Raw genomic sequence first — 18503 nt, forward strand, 5'->3', positions numbered from 1 at the left:
CCTAACCCTCTCCGGAGTTACTGACAGCACAGAAAGGCATTTAACCTTGTACACACTTCCCCCAAATCATGAGGAAAAGCAGACAGCGAGCAAAGAGGCGTTTTTATCAAAATTCACCGGGCCCATCCCTCCTGGTGGAGACCCTCCATGCGCGCATTCGCTGAGTAGGGTCTCTGGAGTTGGACATCACAGCCACAATATCCGAACCCCAAGGAAGAGAGCAGCCCGTACCAAGACGGCAGGGAAATGCGGGGAATAAGGCCTCTGCCTCCCCCCCCCCCAAGCAGGTGCCAAATGGGCCCTGGGGATCTGAGGTGGGCACCAGGAAACACGGTCTGCGCCCCCGCGGGCTCCGAAACGCCTGAGACCCGACCTCTGCTTTGTCCCTAGGAGGGTTCGTGACTGAGGTTTCCAGTGCAGTATCTGCTGAATTCACGGTGCCTTTGGGGTCGGGAACTTCGGGATGAGGGGCACGGACTCCCTAAACGCCCGGGTCCCTCTGCTCCGGGGGCGCCCCGCAGGCTAGGCAGCCGTGCACCTGTGTGAACTTCGGCTCCCGCCGGAGACCGTACGCGTGCGCCCCCGGCCGGGGATGCTGACTCAGCCGGGCTGCTCGCATCCCTTCGCTCAACGCGGATGCCGCCGCTGCTGCTGCTGCAGGAAAGGGGGACAGCGGGACACCCGCGGCCGCCGGGGCCACTGCGGCACTCCTTACCCCCTTCCGGAACGGGAATTGTCGTGTGCACGAGTTGACGAAATTGGGGAAGTTGGCCCTGGAGAAGGAACTTGGGGGCTGTGGCGCGGCGCGCGCAGCTCACGCTCAAACTGGAAAGAACCTGTTCTGCCCGCGGAACCGCTACGGCCGCCGGAGACCATCGCCGGCGACCCTCATCCCACACCCCAAATCCTCAGGACGCGGGTGGGACTGGAAGTGCGGAGGAGCTGGGAGGAGGAAGACGGTCAGGGAGTGCTGGCAGAAAGGGTGCAGACGCCCCCAAACAAGTCCGCGGTCCCCACTAACGGTGCGGCGAGGCGCTGGGGTCTGCTCGGGCCAGGCGCGCAAAGCCGCGCGGGGTTTTGGCGGCGCGCCCAGGACCCCGGCGGCGTTGGCGGGAGTGGCCGGGCGCGGGACAGCAATGCCGTTACCTTCCGTGACCCCCGGCTTGGCTCAGGACGGGCGCGCGCCCGGTGCGGACCGGGTACACGTGGGCCGGCGCGCGCGCTCCAGGCAGGCCCCCTCCTCCGCGGCGCTCGCAGCACATGGTCGGCGGCGGCGCGCCCCCGAGGCCGGCAGAGACCGGCTGCAGCCGGTATAGGATCAGAGAGAGGCAGCGACGCGGGGACGGGAGGCGGGCAGCAGCACGCAAACCCGGGTGCCGGCGGGTGGGGGGCGGGGGGGAGGATGCGGCCGGGGTGCCCCAAGCGCGGGAGTAGGTGGGTCGCCGGGGCGGGGCGCTGCGGGCGGGCGCCGGTGACACTCTCCTGAACCAACTTGCCATAGGCTCGGGCCCACGCCCTAAGGAGTTAAACCTTTCTCATGTTACCCAGCGGCTTATAAGGAGGGGAGGCCAAGCCTACGCCTTATTGGGAGCCTGTGGGGTTTATTCTCTGCCCTTCTAACTTGGTGAGTTGGTTTTATTATTTTACATGTTTCAAACTTTGATTACGGGGTGTGGGTTTTTATTTTAATGTGTTAGAAGCTTTTTTTTTTTTTTTTTTTTGCCGGGTGGGTGGTGGGAGGCAGAGGCGAGCGGTGAACATCTTAACATTTTGGAGAGGTTATTCCGAAAAATATTCTCTGACAGTTGCGAATGCTCAGGGCCACCGGGATGAAGCGCTCTCGCCGGTGTGGGTAGCTGAGAGTTGAATGATCTTGGCCCTAATACGATTGGGTCCGGAAAACACCTAAAGGCACGCTTGGCCTTTGAGTGTGCCCAGCCCCGGATTAGGGGCTCTAGACCGCGGGGCAAATCCGGGGCGCCGGGTTAAGCGCCTGCTTGGATTTTCTGCATGAAGCTGCCTGCGCGCCCCAGGTGCCAAATGTCAGCGGTACCTTCCCTAGGCTCGAGTGCGCACGCGGGGCAGCCCCTGAGGCAGCGCGAGGGAAAGTGGGTTCCATGCCTCTCCCACCCACAGCTCACTCCGGGGCGTCAGCGTGACCCCCACCCCCCTGGGGGAAGGCAGGCATTTCCCTGCAGAGCACAGGTCCCCCACCTTGATGGTCGGACCTGTCAGTGGCTGAAGCCAGCTCCGCTCAACTTCCAAGGTTCCCTGAGCTGCCAACCACAGAAAAGCGCCCCTGAAGCTGAAGTTCTGTAGCGAGGGAGGATGATTTCACAGAGGAAATGGGTTATTTCCTTCTCGGTTTCTTTTCTTCTTTTAAATTAAAAACAAACAGAAAACGAAACCCCCACCAACCCCAAAGACAGGTGATAGAAGTTTGTGAGGTGGCATATAAAATGTCACCCAACACGGAGTGTTAGAAAAAGCTCCCCCAGAGCCAACTGCGGAAGAGCAACTGCAACTTGTCAGGAAGCTGGTTGTGTGTGCACTGCCGGGCACGCGTGCCAGCTCTCCCCAAAGAGGGCTTCTCTCTTGGAGAGTGACATTTCCCAGCAATCTTACTGTTTTGCAAATCATAATAAAATGAGTGATTTGTTTGCCCAAAAATACCAAGTGCTTATGCTGAAATCTCTAAGTGATGCACCTCCCCATGTCCCAAGCACCATTAAGTGACATTTTTGGGGTCAACAATACATCCTGTCTGGCGGATACAGAAATACCTCTTCTCATAACTACGAGAAGGGCGGCCAAGGTAGAGAGTTACAGTATGTAAATAAACAATGCAGCCAAGTGGAAAAGCTCCCTCTATCTTAATGAGTACCACTAACCCTGAGCTTTCCCTCTGTGGTTTCCCAAAGAGGACTTTCCTCAGTGGAACTCCGGAGGAGGACACTTAAATTAGGGGCTCGGGTTTCAACATCATGATCTTGTAAAATGGGTGAATCGGTTGTATCCGGTGATTCTGCTGAGGCAGCCCTACAGGTTAGGTTTGGTGGTGGCGTTGTTTTTAACAGAGAATTCAAATGCGCTTCACCTAAAGACAGACTGATTTTGACAACTGGGGAGAGAAACTGGTCGAAAGCTGTTATTCCAGGCTATGCCTTGAAGAAGAATGGATGGTGGCAGTGCTTTGCTTATACCAGCGGCCACGCCATTTCCACCCAAAACTTGCATTTTGAACTTGACTCTGAACTGACCCTGGACTGTCACTCTGATGGTTTATTATAATCCAGTGTTTTGCATTCTTCATGCCCTTGGGGTCAAGTCTTTTCTCAACAAATCAAATCACAGTGAAATCCCCGGGCATAGCAGCCTAACAAGCCTGGGCAGAATATTCATTTATTCATTTATTTACGTTTAAGACAACCAAATGGCCATAGGAGATACTCCAAACGGCCCAGAGTACTTTGTTATCCTTCCTCTGGAAGACCATTAGGGTGGAGACAAGATGATAGCCAGGAACCTGGTTCAGAATCACAGAGTTTGACGGTTGAGGGGATCTTAGACTGCCATGTCTGACCCCCCACTTTCACAGATAATGGAGTTTAGAGACCAAGTGATTTCCCCAAGATTGTAAACAATTTCACAAATAATGCATGCCCATGGGCCTCAAAAAGACACCCGTGGGTTTTGCGTCAAAGGACTCAACATAGGTTGAAAACAAATTAAAGGGTGGCTTAGAGCAAATCAGGGTCAAAGACGACCATGGAATTACAGGTTTTCAGGGCAGGAAGAGATCTGAGATCATTGGAATCTCGTTCATCTGTATTGTTCACCTATGAGGACACTGACCATCCAGGAGCAGAGTAATTCACCCCAAACCGCAGTCATTCAACTGGCCGCACGGGTTAGATCCCCACACAGTACACTAATATTCCTTCTCATCAGGAAGACTTGCATGACCATAAAACCGAAGTGGACAGGTATTTCCCTATTCTGGAAGCATCTAGAGAGGCTTCTGAGTAACTGAGTTCAGAAGTCAGGCCTTGGTTTCTTGGCTTGTCGAGGCTGACAGGTTGGTAACCCAGGGGGCTGCCGAATGGGTGGGAGAAAGCCCAGAGCAGGAAAGCGCGGAGTTCTGCCAGCAGGGACCTCCTCACTTGACTTGGTTTTCTAAGGACAGAGCGGTGCGTTGCTCAGGAGCACCCCAAGACTCAAACGTGTGCCAGGCACTTGGTCTGGAACAAGCCGCTGACTACCCTGTAGGTGCCTGTCCTGTGTAATCCTGCGTGCAAAATACAGAAGTTATGATGCAGTATGTTTTAGAAATCAGGTTACTCTGTTATTCTATTCTGTGGTCTTGTCTTCAAAGCTAAATTTAGTAGGACACATAACATGCTTTAGGATGATAAAGTCATAAACTTGAAAGTAGGACTGGGTTCTGGGGGGGGGTCATCTGTTTTTTGTGGTATCCCCGTAGTAACAAGAAGGTTTCTGTCCTCCAAAAACCTAAGAATGCAGGTGAAATTTACATCTGGATCTAGCTTCAGGACAGTAGCACAGATGTAAAGCAAATTTTTAAAAATTAAAGGAATCAAACACCCTGAAGGGGCTCAGAAAGCACAGGAGTCGAGCAGTCAAAATGCTGCCATCTTCTAACTAGCTGATCAGGTCCCTCCAAGGTCCGGCTGCGTTTCACCCACATTTCCAAGAGCATCTAGCATGTGCCCCTTCTTCCTAGCTCCCGGTTTCCTTGAGCCCCAGCTTTGGCCTGAGGAATCAGGCTTGTAATAAAACTCAGTGCTGAATCCCAAAATGTTCCTTAAGATTCTCCAGGAAATCTCTGACTAAAGATTTGACTAATGAGGAGCTCAGGCCCAGAGAGGTGCAGTGACTTTGCAAGGTCACACAGTGAACTGGCGCATCAGGTCACAGACCTCTCCCTTGACACACAGAAGTCAAGGGAGCTTTTATTTTTGAGGAAAAAGAAAATGTTTTTTCACAATCTCTATATAAAACACCCCCTCTTGGCCTTTAAAATGCTGTTCTGGTTGCTGATACAGCCGGGCCCAGGCAGCAGATTTCATTCCGGACCATGTTGGTCAAGTCCCTTCACCTCTCTGGGGCTCAGTTTTCCCATTTTGCAAAATGAACAGCATTATACAACAAGGAGATTGACAGGATGAGATCCAAATTCCCTTCCAGCTTTCACATTCTGGAAGTCCAACTCCATTCTGGGACTACCAGCTAATCCTAATGCCCCCCCCCCCCCCAGGTGTGCACAAGCAAACCACTGATCATGACAGGCACAGAGAGGAATGTACACCCATCGCCAGAACTGAAATGTTGGCCGGACGCAGAAGCTTCTGGCGATGGGTAGATAAACTCATCCTCGTACAGAAAGTGCGGTGAGTCCTAGCGGTCTAAATGCACTCCAACAAAAAGATCCTGCCTTCCTCCTGAGTCGTTTTAGGCCGTGAGATTCAGTTTGTCTCTTTGGGCCCTCATCAATGTTGTTCCAACATGTTTTGTTTTATTATCCCACTGTGTTTATGTCCAGGTGAGTCCTAAGCCCTCTAAGATGACTCTTAAGATCTTCCAGGTTAGAACGATCGAAGCTGTGGATAGTTCTGTGTGTCTGAGTGTGTTGAACTCTGGGAGGATGTGGCTGAATGGTTTCACACATGCACTTCAGTCTCCAGTCTCCTCCTCCTCCTCCTCATCAGCAAACATTTTAGTCCATGGAGGCAGAGACCCCTCTGTCTTTTCACTACAGAATTCCCGAGGCCTAGCGTTGGGCTTGGCACTAGTAGGTACTTTTTGGAAAACAATAAGTAAAAGTTATGTGCAAGGTGCTTGGGAATGGAGGAGGACGTGACCTACAGAGACAGAGAACCCAGATTTTGTTTTCTGGGAGCTTAAAATGCAATTGACCAAATAAGAGACTCATTAAAGGAAACCATACCCAATTACTAAATGATATCTGTCACATGAAGAAAGCCCTTTAGACTGAGTCAGAGGAAGCACCGAGGAAGATGGATTCTGATGGCACCGGGCCTGGAAGGAGCTAGCTGTAGAGGGGCACCCAGCCTGGGGAAAGGGCGTGGCCACAGGCAAGGTGGTTAGAGCCTGGAGGGCAAGGAGGTGTGCACTTTGGCCACGGCAGCTGGGTCAAGTCTTAGAACAGACAGAAATAAGGCTTCAACAGGCTGGGGTTCAATTCTGAAAGACAATGAAAGTCAGGTTCATTAGTGAGAAAAAAAAAAGTTGCAACAATGCAACGTTCCAGAAAGATGAACCATAGGGGAGGGGAGGAACCAGTAAGAGGCCAGTAAAGGAGGCTCTTCCTAAGGAAGAGCCCAGACCAGGCCTGGGAGGGGGCTGAAGGGGAGGGAGTGAAGGCGGAGGACTGGGCTGTGGCTTCCTCCCGCCCTCCTCCCCAGGGATGACGGCTCTCTTCTAGATCTTAAGTCTAGTGCTGCCCTTGCTCCTGCTCCAGCTGCCTCACCCTGGGAGTGGGTCTGGAAGTCTGAAGAGGGAGGGGTACAGCGAGAACCGCATTTGCTGAAGGGCCCAGGTCAGGGCTCCATCCCGAAGCAGGAGCTTCCCAGGATGGGAAACAGGAATGACCAGTGCTCTGGAGCTTCCCAGCAACATCTGGAGCTGTTTCCCTGCCCTCCCGGCTTCCCACTGCTCTCAGGAATGACACGCGCACGCGTGGAAGCGCGAAGGCCTTTGCCGTGGAGCGTAAGGCTTCGTAAAGCTTCTTAAAGCATTGTATGCTCTGTGTGATGCAGCCAGATACTTAGCAGCAACAGGGTAAAAGCGAGCAGGTAGTCCTTTCAAAGTAGTAGGCTGCTGGGGGAATGGTGCTGTCAGTAGGGGGAACCGTGTTAACTTGGGCCGGAGGTGCTGCTTTCTGACATTTACAGAATGAACTCAGACTGTTAGATCCTAACACCAGAAATTGGCAGATCCACTGGATGATGAGGTTGTGTCCTGTTATTTTTCAATGGCTTTCCATTTATCGATAAAACCTGCCTTTGTGCTTAACACAACTTTATGGCTACGGAAAGGATACAACCCCCCGCCCCCACCAAAATTCACTTAATGTTACGTTATCCCTGACCTCACTGGGCTTTCCATTCAAACTGCAGCGAAACGTCAGAACAAGCAGACCTGTACCCTGACACCCCTAAGTAATTGTAGAGCATTATTCAACGCAAGGTGGGTTAGCATTAAGACCTTAAAACCATGGACTCATTATTTTAGACACTAGTTTTTAGTTGGGCTAAAACCACACGTCACTGTTGCAAAGTATGTGCAGAGTCTTTGGAATCCAGTGTTCGTGTGAGCGCCCAGCAGAGAGCCCAGAGCAGAACTGAAGCTACGCTCCCTCCAGTGTTAAATACAATGTTTCCTCTCACTTAGTGGTGTCAGCGTACAGGTCCGCTTGTTGGCTGCAGTTTGAATGGCAAGCCCAGTGAGCTCAGGGATAATACAAGGTTAAGTGAACTGGCTGCCTGGGCCCCACAAGTTGGCAGTGCCTTAGTTGGCCACTGTCTTCTACAGCAGCCTTGTGGTGTGCATGGAAAATCAATGGCTAATGTACCAACTGCTGATCAGCTTTCTAACTTACTCATGCCAAACTCCCAGCAGTCAGTTACCACATCTGGATTTGTAGTTACATTCTGTCCATGTCTGTCCATCCACATGGGGCGCCGATCATTGTCATCAAGTTGCAGACTGAGTGGGAAATGGGATCAAGGAGAGGTAGCTGGGTAATCCGGTCAGAGGCATTGAGCACAGGATGTAGCCCTGGCCAGTTTGGTTCAGTGGTTAGAGCGCCGGCCTGCAGACCAGAGAGACCCCGGTTCGGTTCCCGCTGTACCTTGGTTACAGTTTGTCCTTGGTCCCAATTGGGGTCGTGTGTGTGGCAGCCAATGTGTCTCTCTCACATCGATGTTTTCTCCCTCCCTTTCTCCCTCCCACTCTATCTGAAGATACATGTAAAAATGTCCTCGGGTGAGGATAAAAAACAAACAGACATATAGGGTATCTCGAGCGCCTATTCCCGTGGAAGGTGGTACATGTTTGCCTCCTAGCCTGCCTTTTTCTAGGTTTCATTTCTGATCAGCAGTCCTTTGGTGACTGCCATTTTCCTTTACCTAACTTGTCAAGGTCAAGGTCATCATGATGCTTGGGCAGTTGGCTGTTCTCTGACCTTCACACTGCCTCCACATATCTTCCCTGGTGCTTTTGTTGGTCCCATTTAATTGTCACAGCTTGGAAGTCTTACTTCCAAATTCTTTGGGGGCTCCATTATATCTTTTATTATCCAAAGACTTTTGTACTAACTGCACATGATTTACATATTCATCAAGCTAAGAAGTGTAGTAAGTAGTTCTTATCTGGTGTTTGCTAAAGAGTATTACAATCGCCAACCCTCCTGCTGTTGCTGTTCTGATTTTTTGAACTTTTCATTTCAGATTAAGAATGACTGAGAAGAAATCACAGCTTTGTTCCAGAGCCAATGTATATACCCAAGTGCCTGATGGAGGATGGGGCTGGGCAGTAGCTGTGTCTTTTTTCTTCATTGAAGTCTTTACCTATGGTGTCATCAAGTCATTTGGTGTCTTCTTTAATGACTTAATGGACAGTTTTGAGGAATCTAATAGTAGGATCTCATGGATAATATCGATATGTGTGTTTTTCTTAACATTTACAGGTTAGTGCGTCTTTCGCCTTCCACACTATTTATTTTAATTTGCCTAACCACGTCATGGGATCCCTTGTGTTTGTAATGCATTTCCTCTGTGACCTCTTGGCACTCCCTGGCCTCAAGCAGTAGTTTTAAAGGGGTTGAGGATGGCAAGAGAAAGAGGAGCTGAAGGAGGAAGGGGAGCCTTAATTGCCAGCCTGGACAGCCTTCAATTTAACAGACACCTGTAGACACCTACCGTATGCAGAGTCTTAGGATGCCGTCAATTACTTTAAGGACAGCAGTAACCCCCCAGTTCCGTGGGGAATGTAATTGTTTTTTGAAAAGCAGCATCAGAAGTGCTTGGCCTCCTGGCCCTGGTCTCACAAAAACATGCTTAGGTTGGAAACATGAAAATGTGGCTACGTGAAGAGGCCCGGTTCGGTTCTCACTAAGGGCATGTACCTTGGTTGCAGTTTGTCCCTGGCTTCAGTTGGGGTCGTGTGGGTGGCAGCCACTCGATGTGTCTCTCTCACATCGATGTTTCTGTCTCTCTCTCCCTTCCTCTCCCTAAAAAGTCAATAAAAATAAATAAATGAATAAAATGGCACAGAGCAGCGCACATGGTCAGCCCCCCACATGCGTGGACTCCCAAGGGCAGACTGAAAATACTGTTAGTGATCTGAAGTTACTTACATCTGCAGATGCAAAAACCCAGGGATAAAGAGGACCAACTGTACATTTATTTTGAAAAATTCGAATGTAAGTGGACCTGCCCTGTGCAAACCCATGTTGTTCAAGGGTCGACTGTAACCCTGAACTGACTTCTGTAACCACTGCGTAAAATGTGTTACACAGTGTACATGTCTCTTCGTGCTCAAGACACATGAGAGGGAATCTTATTGAAGCGAATGCTTATGTGTTAGATATTATATGTTGTCTTTCCACGGTCAAGACTTGAAAGAAGGAACTGTACTAACACACCTACCCCTCTGGGAGCTACAGTGTCCTGTTCCGCTTTTCCAATGCAGCTCCCCTGTCCACTGTCCTGAGCAGTCGTTTCGGACACCGCCTGGTGGTGATGGCCGGAGGGCTGCTTGTCAGCACGGGGATGGTGGTGGCCTCCTTTTCCCGCCAGGTGTACCACATGTACATCTCAATTGGCATCATCTCTGGTAAGTATTTTTCTGTGCTCAGAGGTTTTCCAGACTGAGTTTGAAGGGCCAGGAAGGGAAGCAGGGACTCACTCCAAAGTAGTATTTCTTTCTCTCATTCCCTTTCTTCTTTCAAATAAATAGTGTCCCAGGCCAGGGGTTTTGAACGGGGCTGTGTGGACTCCAGGGGCTATGAGAATCTGTTCTCAATGCCCAAGAATTTGTGTCTCATTTTGAATATTTACCAGTGAGAAAGAAAACCTCTTTGGTAATACAGGGGTAGGCAAAAGGAGGTTTACAGTTGTTCATATGGAAAATAATTAATAAATAATGATATAAGAATAAATTCTGTTTTGTGTACTCACAACTGTAAATGCACTTTTGCCAACTCCTGTAGCTTGTCACCAAAAGACATCATTGGCCCTGGCCAGTTTGGCTCCGCGGTTGGAGCATCAGCCTGCAGACCAGAGAGTCCCGGGTTTGGTTCCCACTAGGGGCACGTGCCAAAAAAAAAAAAAAAAAATTAAATAAAAAAGACATCATTGTCACAAAGTAAGATTTTAATTTCTTTATCCAGTCTTTCCCACATCAGGGTCTGAGGATGCCGAGCTATGGGGTTATTCTTGGGGGTCTGAGAAACGTCTTTTCACTTTAAAAGGAGTTCATACATTTCTGGAAATATGTATACACATATATATATAACATAGATAGATATGAAATGTTTATATATATGTGTGTATATAGCTATTTTGCACACTTAAAATTTTTTATATATTTCTTCACATATCAAAACTCAGTTATTTCCAAATAGAAGTCTTATATCTAAAAACTATATTCATTATGAGTTATGTCCACTGTGAATTGTATATATGTGAAAAAAAAATGCAAAACAGAAAACAGTGTTTATACTCCTAGCATCCAAAACAACGGTTGCACCTTCTCTAGCCCTCGGATGAAATCCAATTTTCTCTGCTATAACACCTTTTCCAGAATTAATGACTGGGCTCCCAGAACTTATGATTTAAAAAATAAGCACAAAAACCCCAGGTCTTTGACTCCATCTTTCCGGTGTCAGTAGCTGTGTGGTTCTCACTGTTCTCTTTGACTTTTGCAGGTTTGGGATACTGCTTTAGCTTCCTCCCATCTCTCACTATTCTGTCACAGTACTTTGACAAAAGACGTTCGATGGTCACTGCAGTTGCTTCTACAGGAGAATGTTTTGCTATGTTTGCTTTTGCACCAGGTAGGTGGGTCACAACAGTCTGTATATTCATGGGAAATGGGAAGCCACTCAGCGATTCTTGCTGCACTAACCTGGCCGTAGCTGGCCACTGGACGGCTGTAACTGTGCGCAGAATACAAGGGTATTTTCTTCTCCGGCACAGTTTTTGGGATCTAGCCACCCTCACCCTTATGTTAGGAATTCAAACATTTTCATCCCAGTCCAAGTTTACACCAATAGGAAGTACAGGGCACATATCCATTCCAAAATAAATGATTTAACAATTTGAGGTTGTCCCTCCTATTTCTCTCCTATGCTAAAAGAGCCAGATTCGACAAGCATTTCATTGTGCCCATGAAGTCGGTTTTATCTTTGTATGGGTCACCTCACAGTGGACGTTTTATCCCTGGTTTAATTCCCTATCTTAAGGTTAACTTGTGAATTACTGACAAGTGATAGGTAACCTTGGAGACCCAGCTTCATTCCTTACTCTGCTGTTTCCGATGGATGTGTCCGTGGATTGCACTTTCTTCAAAGGAGATACATGTAGAAGTATTCGGGGGTAGCATGTCATAATGTCTGAAGATTTTCCGATAGTTCATAAAAATGAAAATATGAGTGCATTAAAGAGAGAGACACAGGGGAAAATATTAACTGTTGAATTTAGGTAGAGGACCAGCAGACATTTGGTGTCATTCTTTTCACTTTTCTGCCTGTTTTCACTGTTTCAAAATCAAATGTTGAGGGTTCAATCAGTAGCCCGAGTGCTCAAAAGATAGACAACGGCGTGTTGGTCAGCTTTGGTCCCTAGCTCTGGGCATACCCCTGGCACCTGACAGGACTCAAGAAACATCGGAGAAAGGAAAAGTAGACCCGTTATTGCCGTCTGAATGTAAAGCACCTGAAATACCCTTGCCAAAAATATTTTACAATTCTAGCCTTTTCATATTAATGGGGAAACAGCAAGTGTGAGCACTACATACACTACAAAGGCAAGTGGAGCCCCGGGAATGTGGGGCGTCCTACAAAGCTTGTCTTCTGGGGAATCGTCCCCATGTCTCTCATACCTGACTGTCAGTGCTCAAGGAATTAGACTGTAGAAAAATGAAGTTCTAATGAACATCATTTCACCTTTGGGGATGATTATGAAGGTCCTTTAAGATTCTGTGGGGCCTGAATTGGCCTATTGTGGCTGTGCGCCCTTTGGCCTCCCTCCCCTCCCCGCCCCCCTCACATTCTGGTGTCCAGCCCACCCTCCAGGCTGCCTCTGGTCAGTAGCGTAGGACCCACCCAACTGACCGCAGGAAGGAGGACGACTCAGGTGCTTAGGGACATTCCACAAAGTATCACTTCATTCTGAGATAACCACTGAGTGTTCAGATTCTTCATTTACTTTGTGCTTAATGCACTACCACTAAGGACTGAATGACTGGAAGGATAATGCTCCGGCTCTGAGGTTGGGCGTTCTATTTTTAAAAGGCCGGAGAGGAAATATCTCGGCTTCATGAACCAGAAGTCCCTGTCAGAACTACTCAGTGGTCACAGCAGAGGCAGCCCCAGACTAGGTACACGAACGAGCATGGCTGTGCTCTGGTCGGGCTTCATTGTCGAGCAGAGGCACACGATGAGATGTAGTCGCCGTGTCCTGAACTTTGCTGTAGGTCAAAAACGTATTCCACCTCTGTGCCCCTCCCCGGAAAACTGTACCCTCCGGAGCTCTTCTGGAGACCGGGGTTGAAAACTGCTGTGTTATATATAGTCATTATGCACATTTTCTCCTAGAAGCACCAAAACGTAAAGGATAGGACAGGTCGACTGTTTACTCCTGAGTAAACTGTTTCAAACATTCACTCTAAATCGACATCCATATTTCTACTCAGTATTTCCTCCTGGGTCTTGAGTCGGTGTCTGACCTTGCTCTCCCCTCTGCTTGCCCCCTGCCCACCCCAGCATTCACGGCTCTGAAGGAGAACATCGGCTGGAGATCCAGTCTCCTCCTCGTGGGCCTACTACAGTTGAACATTGTCATCTGCGGGGCGTTGCTGAGGCCAATTATAATCAGAAGACCAGGGTCACCGAAAGTAACGGGACACGAAAATCCAAAAGAAGTACATTACATGCTTGAAAACGAGAAAACGCGCACCTCAATCGATTCCATTGACTCAGGAGTAGAGCTAACTACCTCACCTAGAAACGTGCCTAGTCACACGAACGTGGAACTGGACCCGAAGGCCGACGTGGAGCAGCGGATCCTGGAAGAGACCGGCTCCGAGCACAGCGACGACAAAGGCCCCTTGTTGGACTTCTCAGTCTTGAAAGAGAGAAGTTTCATCTGTTACGCGTTATTTGGTCTCTTTGCAACATTGGGATTCTTCGCCCCTTCCTTATACATCATTCCCTTGGGCATCAGTCTGAACATCGAAGAGGACCGAGCTGCTTTTCTGTTATCGACCATGGCAATCGCGGAGGTTTTTGGGAGAACTGGAGCTGGTCTGGTCCTCAACAGCCAGCCCATCCGTAAGATCTACATTGAACTCATCTTCGTCGTCTTGTTGACTGTGTCCCTCTTTGCCTTTACTTTTGCTACTGAATTCTGGGGTTTAATGTCCTGTAGCGTGTTTTTCGGCGTTATGATCGGAACGGTCGCGGGCACCCACATTCCACTGCTCGCTGAAGATGATGTTGTGGGGATCGAGAAGATGTCTTCTGCTGCTGGAGTCTATGTCTTCATCCAGAGCTTAGCAGCACTAGCTGGACCACCCCTTGCCGGTAATTTAAATACACAATCCAAACCCTTGTCTACTGTCCTCTCCCCCCCTTTTAAAATGTCGAGCTGGACAGGTGGGACACCTGTAGCCTTTCTGCACCTGACTGGAGATCGTTTCCCAGGCTATAAAGGGAGGTCATATTATATTATAAAGTGGGCGCTGTACTACAGATTATATAATCTGTAATGTTTACTATTCCCTTATCAATTGAGCTGTGTAAGTCTAGTTTTAACATCTACTGATTTTACTACTTCCATACAGTTACAGAGCTGGTAGAATTAGAGATGACCTGAGCAACTCTCTTGACTTAAATATGAGGAAACTGAAGATCGAAGATTGTGAGCCGATGGTCAGAGGGTAAACCAGTGACCAGGTCACTTTGCAGCCCAAGCTGCCTGGGCCGTTCCCACCACCTTGCCTTGTAAATAAATGCTACAGGGGACCCATGGATGTATGACTTCATTACCCTCTGACTTTTGGAACAACAGAACTAAGGGACTCCTGACACCTTCCCTCCTTAGGAAGGTGTCAGAGCACAGAGCAACACTCTGCTAAATGCTGATTGCTATAGACTATTTCCTTGTAGGACGGACATGGGTATGTTTCATGTCTTAGACCTGAAATATCCTTAAAGTTATTGTGCCTGGAAATCTTACCCCTTGTTAAAAGACACCTGAAATGAGCCCAGGTGGAAATAATGGAGCTCTTTCCTCCCTTAAGAATATTACCTTTTCAAAGAAGCATGTATCTAACAGTCCCATGTTTTAGATTCTCTCTAAGGACCAATTAGCCCACGAAGACATTTTAGCGACACCATGATCTCAGCTGCTAATAAGCATGCTGTACGTTAGACTGATTTCTCCACCCCGCCCCAAGCCTAGAAAAGACTCCTACCTTCAACACCCTTTTTTCTTTTCTTTAGAGACACAAGATAAGACCACGAAGGCAAGGGGAGCGAGGGGCTCTGGATGCGCGGGGAGCCCGGGTGAGCAGGTGTGCCCACGTGCTAACATGTGAATGCTTCCTCCCAGGTCTGCTGGTGGACCACAGTAGGATGTACAGCAGAGCCTTCTACTCCTGTGCGGCAGGCATGGCCGTGGCTGCCGTGTGCCTCGCGTTCGTGCGACCGTGTAAAAGGGGACTGTGCCGGCACCCTCGTGCCGGTGAAGGGAAGGCCGAGAGTTACCACGGGAGAGCTGTACAGGACACACCTGAGGACTTCCTTGAAATGGACCTTGGGAAAAACGAGCATAAAGTTCCTATGAAAACGGAGCCAGAATGACGGCTTTCCTCTAACAGCAGCCACCCTGCTGGCTGGCTGGGCGGGGCTGTCTGGGGGACACAGTGGTGCAGAGGAGCTAACCACGGCACCCATCTTCAAAACGACATTTCAGAGGGAATGTACATACGAACACCACTACCAACATCCTCTTCTCGATGTTTAAGTTTTCCTTTTCGCTTGTTCTTTAAGCCAAAACAAAAACAACCAAATATTCTTCCATACCTAAATCCGGCTGTATTCCGTAGCAATACAAAGACACACAGAAGGACTGTGGTTCACATTCCGATTTGAAAATAGTGACATAAACGGAGAAGTGGTTTTAAGAGCTCTCACATATATAAACTGCTGTACTGTCAAACAATAGCGAGCCCAGGTCATTGAAATTGGCCATTCAAAAAAAAAATCTTAAATCACTCGTAAAATTCCTCAGTTTCAGAGATATGAGCACATTCTTTAAAACCCTTTGAAAAATACAGAGGTTTGCATTAAAAACGTATAGCCTCTTCATTTCCCAAATATTCAGTGGAATGACGTACACTTTAAGACCAAACATTTGGCTAATATGTGGGAATCTATATATCTACATATAAACTTGAAACTCATGAATGTGAAGATCCCCACTTCTTTTTATAGCCAGTCATTACCAGAAGTATTTCACACAGAATATAAAGAATAGCATTCAAAAATGCATTTCCTGTTGCTTTTAATTATTCAGAAATATGTGATTGTAGTGTCTTTAATTTAAACCACTATTTATTATTAAGTTATTCTAGGATGATTAAAGTAGTCAAAAGAAATATAATCTGGGACATAAACATCATTTTTACCTCCCTTCTGTAATCCTTTAAAGGCCTCAAAGAATTACTACTTCTCTAGTAAAGTTACTCCATAAGGCCAAGTTGTAATGATTCTTCAATTTGATTAAAGGCAACATGCTATTTATGGTGGGAAAAGAATGAATAGCAAATTGCCTTAGCATTTTAAAATAATGTTTTATTACCTAAGAATACTTGAGGATCTTCTTTGATCAGAATTATATTTCATCGAATTGTTGAAGCATTTCTGATTTTAACAAGAAAACCATCTAACTGCTGAAGCATTTCTGTATTGCACATGGGGCAGCAGGGACTTTATTTTACCATCATGAGTAACAGGTTGCAATTTACATCTTGTATAAACTTTGATTGCTCTAAGTTGCCAGAGTTTTCAGGTTAACTTATCATTGGGTTGATTTTTTTTTTTTTCAGTTACACTATATGTAGAGTATTTCTCATTTTAGCCATTTTCTGTAAAGAAGGCACGTGTGAGGATAACAAGTGGGTTACTACTCCTGTGTACTGAATCTCACTCTACAGGTGATGGTCATTGCTCGCTGCTCCATCCTTATTCATCTTCACTGTTAATTTATGACAACTCAGGGGGAAACAATATAACAAGCCTAGTTTGGTTACAGGTACACAAAGCTTGAATATTTCTCTGCACTGAAATGGAAGTGGCATAGTTCAACACCACCTGCTATATTTTGTACAGAATTTTATCAGCCATAGAAATAGGACAATCTGTAAATCTTTGGGGGGGGTGGCACAGGAAGTGACACAGTGTCCATCAAAAAAAGACACACCTAAAACAAGGTGGATGTAACAGATCGCTGTCACTGCTTGAAAAGGACTGAGCTTGTGACAGTGTTGCAGACTTACATGACTTCAGCACTTTATAACGATTTTTACTATGAATGTTAAATATAGTTTAATATTTATAACTGACTTCTGAGCTGTGTGCTCTCTGTCCATTCTGTTAACCGCATGAGAAACATGTATGCCGATTTCAGTTTGTCAATAATCAAGGTTTTAAATGTTTGGAAGAAGATTTAAAACAGGATTGCTAATTTGTTCTGTACTAGGGACATTCTGGTACTTCTAGATTTGCAATAAATGTATGGCTTTTTTATTTAAAGAGACTGATTCATTTTTTTTGTTGATTCACCAGCATTCAGTGTTTGATCCCATTAAACTTAGGAAAACAACTTATTTTCTGAAAAATATGTTAACTCTACTAGAGACACATAAACACTTCCAAGAAGTGTTTGTTGAGTTTATTTCTTGGCTGAAAAATACATGAATGAAATGATATTGAGGTAGCCACAGAGTAACAGCTAAGCCTATCAACTGTAATGACTAGAAATAGTTAGGACTATTTAGTTACAGAATAACCCTAAGAACAGTTTCACCTCTAAGTAAACAGCACAGACTATCAGGCCAGGGGTTGGTGAACTTTTTCTGTACAGATCCAGAGCCCATGAGGGCTGTCCCAGCTATTCACTCTGCTCCCGTGGTGGGAAACTATCCCCAGACAATATATACATGAAGTATCTCGGCTGTTTCAATGCAAGTTTATGGATACTGAATTTTGATTTTCCTAAAACTCGATTTATACAATGATTGATCTTATGCAATGCCATAAAAATGTAATAACCATTAATAGCTCATAGGCCGTAGAGAGAAATCGGCAGTGGATTCGGACCGAGATGGCGGTGTAGGTGGAAGCTGCATTCACTTCCCTTGACCACATCAAAATTACAACCGAATTACAGAAGACCGAGATAGCCATCTGAGGACTAGCCGAACAGCAGTCATAGCTAAAGCGCTGCACAAGGAGCCAGGAGACTGGTGGGAGGGGTGCAGATGTGAGCTGGTCTGGCCCCACACCCACACGCAGCCACTGAGAGTCCACACCCACACCTTTCCCATCCCCCTACTTCCCCCAGGTGCGTTGCCTTTACCTTCCTCTCACCTAAGCTCCAAGGTGCCTCTGGAACTTAATAAACTTGCTCTAGCAGTTTGAAAACCCCTGTTCGGAGGGTATCTCAGCTGCAGAGGCCCCCACTGTAGAACAAGGGGTCTCAAACCCACACGGGGCTGCCAGCCCAGAGCACCAGTGCCAAGTAGAGGGGCCCACAAAGTATCTGTCTACGCAAATCAGCCCGGGGGAGGCTGCTGGAAACCCAGGCATCCTCTTAAAGAGACAGTGCACACAAGCCCTTGCATGCAGGCACCCGCCCTGGGCTCCAGTGGAGGAACTGCAGCTCAGGGGGTGCCAGAGTCACACGGGGAGAGGCTAAGTTGTGTGGCTTCCGGGAGAGGGCTGGAGGAACAGCTGCCAACGTCCCTGTGTTGAGTCCTGCTCCCACACTGCCCAAGGATGCCATCTTTCCTGGGTCAAGCACTCCCCCCACAAAGCATTAGCCTCTGGAGCTACACTAGCTTCCACCCTGAGCACTCCTTGAGGCCCCGCCCCCCAAGCTCACTACTGGGGGAGGCTCTGCCACAACCACCAGCCTGGGCCCGCATTGCAGTCTTGCTTAGAAAACTCCCAA

At 47.7% G+C, this 18503-nt stretch overlaps 2 protein-coding genes across 5 annotated transcripts in view; one reads left to right on the forward strand and one right to left on the reverse strand.

The window, feature by feature from the left end:
• ARSG (arylsulfatase G) overlaps nt 1-18503 on the reverse strand; it is a 105999-nt gene that overhangs the window by 70867 nt on the left and 16629 nt on the right. The window lies entirely within an intron of this gene.
• On the forward strand, nt 674-17064 carry SLC16A6 (solute carrier family 16 member 6). Of its 3 annotated transcripts, XM_036268099.1 has the most exons (7): nt 675-1022; nt 1502-1624; nt 8493-8731; nt 9736-9879; nt 10973-11101; nt 13031-13849; nt 14880-17064. In XM_036268099.1, exons 3-7 carry the CDS (start codon nt 8500-8502, stop codon nt 15128-15130), a joined length of 1575 nt encoding a protein of 524 aa, XP_036123992.1. In that variant the 5' UTR covers nt 675-1022; nt 1502-1624; nt 8493-8499; the 3' UTR covers nt 15131-17064. The 3 variants fall into 3 exon arrangements, with proteins under 3 accessions (XP_036123994.1, XP_036123992.1, XP_036123993.1); XM_036268101.1 differs by lacking the exon at nt 1502-1624 and having other exon boundaries at nt 674-1022; XM_036268100.1 differs by lacking the exon at nt 675-1022 and having other exon boundaries at nt 1484-1624.

Source organism: Molossus molossus, unplaced genomic scaffold, assembly GCF_014108415.1.
Source record: "Molossus molossus isolate mMolMol1 unplaced genomic scaffold, mMolMol1.p scaffold_m16_p_19, whole genome shotgun sequence".
Taxonomy (NCBI): domain Eukaryota; kingdom Metazoa; phylum Chordata; class Mammalia; order Chiroptera; family Molossidae; genus Molossus; species Molossus molossus.